The 7,355-nt window shown below is 60.8% G+C and overlaps 2 protein-coding genes across 3 annotated transcripts; one reads left to right on the top strand and one right to left on the bottom strand.

Moving 5' to 3' along the window:
• Positions 1 to 564: 564 nt before the first annotated feature.
• PQBP1 (polyglutamine binding protein 1) lies at positions 565 to 5,568 on the bottom strand. Of its 2 annotated transcripts, none has more exons than XM_062603867.1 (6): positions 5,433 to 5,568; positions 4,664 to 4,775; positions 1,869 to 1,978; positions 1,646 to 1,753; positions 1,171 to 1,231; positions 565 to 752 (listed from the first exon to the last, which is right to left on the bottom strand). In XM_062603867.1, the coding sequence occupies exons 1-6, from the start codon at positions 5,497 to 5,499 to the stop codon at positions 602 to 604; spliced, it is 609 nt and encodes a 202-aa protein (XP_062459851.1). In that variant the 5' UTR covers positions 5,500 to 5,568; the 3' UTR covers positions 565 to 601. The 2 variants fall into 2 exon arrangements, with proteins under 2 accessions (XP_062459851.1, XP_062459852.1); XM_062603868.1 differs by having other exon boundaries at positions 1,646 to 1,750.
• Positions 5,569 to 5,991: 423 nt separating this feature from the next.
• Positions 5,992 to 6,379, top strand: NOP10 (NOP10 ribonucleoprotein). Its single transcript, XM_062603866.1, has 2 exons — positions 5,992 to 6,110; positions 6,194 to 6,379. Exons 1-2 carry the CDS (start codon positions 6,057 to 6,059, stop codon positions 6,332 to 6,334), a joined length of 195 nt encoding a protein of 64 aa, XP_062459850.1. The 5' UTR covers positions 5,992 to 6,056; the 3' UTR covers positions 6,335 to 6,379.
• Positions 6,380 to 7,355: the final 976 nt, after the last annotated feature.

Here is a 7,355-nt window from a genome sequence, read left to right as displayed (position 1 = left end):
GTTCCCAAAGGCGGTTTTGGGGTCCCAAAGGTGGCTTTTGGGGTCCCAATGGTGGTTTTGGGGTCCCAAAGGTAGCTTTTGGGGCCCCAATGGTGGTTTTGGGGCTTCCCAAAAGTGGTTTTGGGGTCCCAAAGGTGGCTTTTGGGGTCCCAAAGGTGGTTTTGGGGTCCAAGAGGTGGCTTTTGGGGTTCCCAGCGGTGTTTCTGGCCTCCCAGAGGCATTTTGGGGGTTCTAGAGGTGGTTTGGGGGCTCCAAAGGTGGGTTTTGGGGTTCCCAGAGGTGGTTTTGGGGTCCCAGAGGTGGTTTTTAGGGTCCCAAAGATGGTTTTGGTGTCCCAATGGTGGTTTTTGGGGTTCCCAAAGGTGGCTTTTGGGGTCCCAGAGTTGTTTTTGGGGTCCCATAGGTGTTTTTGGGGGTCCCAGAGTTGTTTTTGGGGTCCCAAAGATGGTTTTGGGGGTTCCTAGAGTTGTTTTTGGGGGTCCCAGAGGTGTTTTGGGGGGTCCCAGAGGTGTTTTTGAGGGTCCCAGAGATGCTTTTGAGGGTCCCAGAGGTGTTTTTGGGGTCCCAGAGGTGTTTTCAGGGGGGCCCGGGGGGGTTGGGATCAGTCCTTGCTCCGGGAGGCCTCGGCATTGGCCCGGAGGACGGCGCCGGGGCTCGGGTACGGGCGCTGCTGGAACAGGGGCCCCGCGGCCGTGGTGTCCGCCCCGGTCTTGGCTTCGTTCCTCTTGGGGAGCCCCGTGGACCACGTCCCCCTGGTGATGGGGGGGGGAAGAGGATCACAAACCCAACCCTAAAGGAACTGAGTGTGGTTGGGATGGGATCCAAAGGGTGGGAATGGGATCCAGAGGGAAGGCTGGAGGAGAGAAGCTGCGTGGAGACCTCGGAGCAGCTTCCAGGGTCTGAAGGGGGGGGGGGTATGAGGATGCTGGAGGGGGATTCTCCATCAGGGACTGGAGGGATGGGACGTGGACCAGGGGACATTTCCCTGGGATCTAAGGAATTTCATCCCCATGAGGATACTGGGATGGGTTGAATGGAGAAGGTTTGGGATGCCCCATCCCTGGCAGTGTTGCTTGGAGCAACCTGTGCCAGTGGGAGGGATCCCTGTGGATTGGAACTGGAGGAGCTTCCAGGTCCTTCCCAACCCCATTGCATGGCTCCAGGACTTACCTGGGGGCATCCGAGTAGGCACTGGGGTCCATGGGGTCCAGTTCTTCGTCCTTGCGGCTGCCTTTTGGGGGGGAGAGGTGGGGAAATAGGGGTCAGAGTAGGGCAAACTTGGGGGGCAGCAGCCCCCAAATGAAGGGAGGAGCCCCCAGAGTGTTGGGGACATTACCAAATGAAGGGGGGAACCCCCAGTGTAGAGGGGGACACCCCCAAGTCAAGGGGGAGCCCCAAGTGAAGGGGAAACCCCCAAAGTGATGGAGACGCCCCCCAAGGGGAATGGGGACCCCCCCTAAATGAGGGGGACTCCGCAAAGTGAAAGAACCACCCCAAATGAAGGGGGAGCCCCCAAATTGAATGGGGACTCCCCCAAAATGAGGGGAGCCTCCCAAATGAATGGGGAGCCCCCAAGTGAAGAAGAACCCCCCCAAGTGATGGGGACACCGCCCCCCCCCCAGATGGGGGGTACCCCCAAACTCACCTTTCTTGCTCTTGGGGTACGGCGCCAGCTCCTCGCGCCGGTGGAAGCGCCGCTCCCGGGGGGGCTCCTCCTTCTCGTAGCCCCTCTCGGGGGGTTCCTCAGCCTCTACTGGAGCCAAAATGGGAGGAAGCAGGACTGAAAGGGGAGGGGGGACACCCCCAAAACCTTCCCTGCTCCCCCTAACCCAGAGGTTTTGGGGGGTGTCCCCCCCCCATTGACTCACCCTGGGCCCCTTTGAGCCTCTTGGCAGCTTTGGTGATGACGGAGTTGGGGTCGTTTGGGGACAACCAGGACACGAGGTCGGTCTCCACGTTCCAGTAGTAGGGCAGCCCACTGTGGGTGGCAGGAGCCTATAGCGGGCTCTTATAGCCCCTGGGAAGGGCCCTATAGCCCATGGAGAAGGTCCTTATAGGCCCTAAAGAACCTGGAGAGGGTCCTTATGGTCCCTATAGTCCCTCGAAAAGGTCCATATAGCCCCTGGAGAAGGTCCTTATAGCCCCTATAACCCCCTATAGCCCCTACAGCCCCTGAAGAGGGTCCCTATGGCTCCTATAACCCCTGAACAGGCTCAATATGGCCCCTATAAGCCCTGGAGAGGGTTCCTATGGCCCCTATAACCCCTGAACAGGCTCAATATGGCCCCTATAAGCCCTGGAGAGGGTTCCTATGGCCCCTACAGCCCCTGGAGAGGGTCCCTATGGCTCCTATAACCCTTGGAGAGGGTCTCTATGGCCCCTATAACCCCTGGAGACGGTCCTTATAGCCCCTATAACCCCTGAACAGGGTCACTATGGCTCCTATAACCCTTGGAGAGGGTCCCTATGGCCCCTATAACCCCTGGAGACGGTCCTTATAGCCCCTATAACCCCTGAACAGGGTCACTATGGCCCCTATAAGCCCTGGAGAGGGTTCCTGTGGCCCCTATAACCCCTGGAGAGGGTCATTATGGTCCCTATAGGACCTGGAAAGAGCCCTATAGCCCCCGGAGAAGGTCATTATAGCCCCTATAATGCCTGGAGAGGATCCCTATAGCCCCTAGAGAGGGTCCCTATGGCCCCTATAATCCCTGAACTGGCTCAATATGGCCCCTATAAGCCCTGGAGAGGGTTCCTATAGCCCCTACAGCCCCTGGAGAGGGTCCCTATGCCTCCTATAACCCTTGGAGAGGGTCCCTATGGCCCCTATAACCCCTGAACAGGCTCAATATGGCACCTATAAGCCCTGGAGAGGGTTCCTATGGCCCCTATAGCCCCTGGAAAGGGTCCCTATAGCCCCTGGAGAAGGGCCTTATAGCCCCTATAACCCCTGGAGAGGGTCCCTATGGCTCCTATAACCCCTGGAGAGCGTCCCTATGGCCCCTATAACCCCTGGAGAGCGTCCCTATGTTCCCTATAGCCCCTGGAGAGCATCCCTATGGCCCCTATAACCCCTGGAGAGCGTCCCTATGTTCCCTATAGCCCCTGGAGAGCATCCCTATGGCCCCTATAACCCCTGGAGAGGGTCCCTATGTTCCCTATAGCCCCTGGAGAGCATCCCTATGGCCCCTATAACCCCTGGAGAGCGTCCCTATGGCCCCTATAACCCCTGGAGAGTGTCCCTGTGTTCCCTATAACCCCTGGAGAGGGTCCCTATGTTCCCTATAGCCCCTGGAGAGTGTCCCTATGTTCCCTATAGCCCCTGGAGAGCGTCCCTATGTTCCCTATAGCCCCTGGAGAGTGTCCCTATGGCCCCTATAACCCCTGGAGAGTGTCCCTATGGCCCCTATAACCCCTGGAGAGCGTCCCTATGGCCCCTATAACCCCTGGAGAGCGTCCCTATGGCCCCTATAACCCCTGGAGAGTGTCCCTATGGCCCCTATAACCCCTGGAGAGTGTCCCTGTGGCCCCTATAAACCCTGGAAAGTGTCCCTATGGCCCCTATAACCCCTGGAGAGGGTCCCTATGTTCCCTATAGCCCCTGGAGAGTGTCCCTATGTTCCCTATAGCCCCTGGAGAGCGTCCCTGGAGGCCCCTATAACCCCTGGAGAGCGTCCCTATGTTCCCTATAGCCCCTGGAGAGGGTCCCTATGGCCCCTATAACCCCTGGAGAGTGTCCCTATGGCCCCTATAACCCCTGGAGAGTGTCCCTATGGCCCCTATAACCCCTGGAGAGTGTCCCTATGGCCCCTATAACACCTGGAGAGCGTCCCTATGGCCCCTATAACCCCTGGAGAGTGTCCCTATGGCCCCTATAACCCCTGGAGAGTGTCCCTGTGGCCCCTATAACCCCTGGAGAGTGTCCCTATGGCCCCTATAACCCCTGGAGAGGGTCCCTATGTTCCCTATAGCCCCTGGAGAGTGTCCCTATGTTCCCTATAACCCCTGGAGAGCGTCCCTATGGCCCCTATAACCCCTGGAGAGGGTCCCTATGTTCCCCATAGCCCCTGGAGAGCGTCCCTATGGCCCCTATAACCCCTGGAGAGGGTCCCTATGTTCCCTATAGCCCTTGGAGAGTGTCCCTATGACCCCTATAGCCCCTGGAGAGCGTCCCTATGGCCCCAATAACCCCTGGAGAGTGTCCCTATGGCCCCTATAACCCCTGGAGAGTGTCCCTATGACCCCTATAACCCCTGGAGAGCGTCCCTATGGCCCCTATAACCCCTGGAGAGCGTCCCTATGGCCCCTATAACCCCTGGAGAGGGTCCCTATGTTCCCTATAGCCCCTGGAGAGTGTCCCTATGGCCCCTATAGCCCCTGGAGAGCGTCCCTATGTTCCCTATAACCCCTGGAGAGTGTCCCTATGTTCCCTATAGCCCCTGGAGAGCGTCCCTATGGCCCCTATAGCCCCTGCCCCCCCTGGAGAGCGTCCCTATGGCCCCCCCTGGAGAGGGTATGTTCCCTATAACCCCTGGAGAGTGTCCCTATGGCCCCTATAACCCCTGGAGAGCGTCCCTATGGCCCCTATAACCCCTGGAGAGCGTCCCTATGGCCCCAATAACCCCACGGGAGGGTGGGGGGCTCCGGGGGGGGGGGGTCTCACCAGGTCGGGTCGATGACCTTGTACCAAGGGGGGGGCAGCCCCTCCAGCCGCGAGGCCTCGTAATCCACGTGCGCGTCGTCGTAGTCCTCGGCGATGATCTCCTCCTCCGGCTCTGCGGGTGGGCGGAGCTTGAGGCATGGCCACGCCCACCAAAGGCACCCTTCTATGGTCATAGCCCCGCCCACCACTGCAACCCTTCTATGGTCACAGCCCCGCCCACGACGGCAACCCTTCTATGATCATAGCCCCGCCCACCACCGCAACCCTTCATGGTCATAGCCCCGCTCACTATGGCAACCCTTCTATGGCCATAGCCCCGCCCACCACCGCAACATTTCTGTGGTCATAGCCCCGCCCACCACCGCAACCCTTCTATGGTCATAGCCCCGCCCACTATGGCAATCCTTCTATGGTCATAGCCCCGCCCACCACTGCAACCCTTCTATGGTCATAGCCCCGCCCACCACTGCAACCCTTCTATGGACATAGACCCGCCCACCGCCGCAACCCTTCATGGTCATAGCCCCGCCCACTATGGCAATCCTTCTATGGTCATAGCCCCGCCCACCACTGCAACCCTTCTATGGTCATAGCCCCGCCCACCACCGCAACCCTTCTACGGTCACAGCACCGCCCCCAGCCCCCGCCGAGACATAGCCACGCCCATCAGCCCCCTTTATATGGTCATAGCCCCTCCCCTAGACAACTCCAGCTCCGCCTCCCGCCGGCCTGGCCACGCCCCCTTCCCCGGTTTCCCCCCGGTTCTTACCGGGCTCCACGTGCTTGAGCAGGCCGCGCTTGGCCAGGCGGGACTGCAGCGCCACGGGCAGCGGCATCGCCTCGGCCTGCGGGGGGGGGGGACGGGACACGGTGGCACCGGAAACACACCGGGACCCCAACCGGGAGACACGGATCCGTCCCGGGAGCTCCTCCGGTTGCCCCGGAAGTTCTCCGGTTCCTCGGTAGCCCCGCCCCCCGTTGTTCCGGTAACGCGGGACCACCCCTCCCCGACCCGTACCTTCGTACGGCGGCCGCTCCGCTCCTCACCGCCGCTCGTCACGTGAAGCACCGCCGCCAATCAGGGAGCGGGACGCCGCGGGGGCCAATAGGGATGCAGCCGTTCAGCCTAGTGCCAATGAGAACGTGGTCACGTGGTGGAGGGGAAGGGAGGGGCGAAGCAGCGATGGGAGCCATGGTGACTGGGGCGTGTCCCGCATGGGCGCCGCCATCTTGGGGAAGGGCGCCGCCATCTTGGCCATCGCTAAAGCCACTTCCGCACTCTGTGCTCTCCTGGACTACATTTCCCATCACTCCCAGCGCCTCCCTTCCCGTGGTGCCCCGCGCGAGCCCCCCTCTTTCCCATCGCGCTCTGCGCGGCGAAGGCAGCGGCGCCATGTTCCTGCAGTGCTACACCGATGAGCGCGGGGAGCGCGTTTACACACTGAAGGTACCGGGGAGGGGAGACCGGGGAGGCTCCGGGGGTCCCGGTACGGCTCGGCCTCACCCCTTTCCCTTCCTTCCTTCCCGCAGAAAGTGTCCCCGGCGGGGCAGCCCACCCGCTCGGCCCACCCGGCTCGGTTCTCCCCCGACGACAAGTTCTCCCGGCACCGCCTGGCGTTGAAGCGGCGGTTCGGAGTCCTGCCCACACAGCGGGCGCGGCCTCTCCTTTAACGGAAGGGACGGGCCCCGGTGATCGCGGAATAAACCCCATGGGACTCATTCGGCTCCGGGTCTTGAAAGGGAGGAGGGGGGGGGGGGGGGGGGGGGCATTAGGACCGCACATCGCCTCCTTCGCGTAGCCACGCCCCCAGCGCCCCCACCCAATCAGCGCTCAGGCTCCAACCCCGGCACCGCCTCCCGTTGGCCACGCCCCTGCGGCAGAGCGGGAGGGGCGTGGCCTCGGCACGTCACGCGGCGGTGGTGGAGGGCGCGCCCCCCCTTCCCCCCCCCCCCTTTTCCCGTCAGGTAACGGGGGGGAAAGGGCGGGAGGATGGACCCAAAACGGGGTTTTTTTGACCCAAAACGGGGTGGGGGTAGGGGGCGAAACGAGGAGGATCGGGCCCAAAAGGGGGGGAGGCGGGGATATGCCCCGAAAAGAGGCGTTTTGTCCCCAAAAGCGGGTGGTGTAAGAGAGGGGTATAAGAGGGGAGCGGGGTGGGAAGCTCGGAAATCGGGGGGTTTTGCCCCAAAATGATGGATTTAACCCCTCCCCCCCCACACACACACACCGAGGGGGGTGGGTTCCTCAGGAGGAGGGGCTGGGAGGGTCGGTTTTTCCCTAAATGGCCCCTTTTCAGCCCAAAACAGAGACTGGAGGCACTGATTTTCCCCCAGAGCAGAGGTTTTCCCTCAAGGTATCACCCCCAACCCCCCCCCGGTACATTTTTCCTCTTACAGCATCATTTTACCCCAAAATCCATCAGTTTTTCCCCTCAGACCATCCGTTTTCCCCTCAAAGCAGCATTTTTCCCCTTAGAAATGTCATTTCCCCCCCCCCAAACCAGCAGTTTTCCCTCAATGCATCCCTTTTCCCCTCAAAGTCAGGTTTTTCCCCCAAAACACCATTTTTTTCCCCCAGACTGTCCCATTCCCGACCAGAGCTGTAGATTTTGCCTCAAAGTGCCTGTTTTTCTCCCAAAATGGCCTGTTTTTTTTCCTTCAGGTTTGCCTTTCTTCCATAGCAAGGAGAGTA

Source organism: Pezoporus occidentalis, unplaced genomic scaffold (assembly GCF_034315485.1).
Source record: "Pezoporus occidentalis ecotype Australia unplaced genomic scaffold, CSIRO_AGI_Poc_V1 ctg816, whole genome shotgun sequence".
NCBI classification, from domain to species: Eukaryota; Metazoa; Chordata; class Aves; order Psittaciformes; family Psittacidae; genus Pezoporus; species Pezoporus occidentalis.
This window is presented reverse-complemented; position numbering and strand designations above follow the sequence as displayed.

Excerpts from the sequence above, each read along its gene's own strand:
- PQBP1 (XM_062603867.1), bottom strand. The coding sequence starts at position 5,499 with ATGCCGCTGCCCGTGGCGCTGCAGTCCCGCCTGGCCAAGCGCGGCCTG. Across the intron at positions 1,754-1,868 it reads GAGGCTCAAAGGGGCCCAGG|TAGAGGCTGAGGAACCCCCC; the intron begins GTGAGTCAATGG and ends TTTTGGCTCCAG. Across the intron at positions 1,232-1,645 it reads GTACCCCAAGAGCAAGAAAG|GCAGCCGCAAGGACGAAGAA; the intron begins GTGAGTTTGGGG and ends CCCCCCCAAAAG.
- NOP10 (XM_062603866.1), top strand. The coding sequence starts at position 6,057 with ATGTTCCTGCAGTGCTACACCGATGAGCGCGGGGAGCGCGTTTACACA. Across the intron at positions 6,111-6,193 it reads AGCGCGTTTACACACTGAAG|AAAGTGTCCCCGGCGGGGCA; the intron begins GTACCGGGGAGG and ends TCCTTCCCGCAG.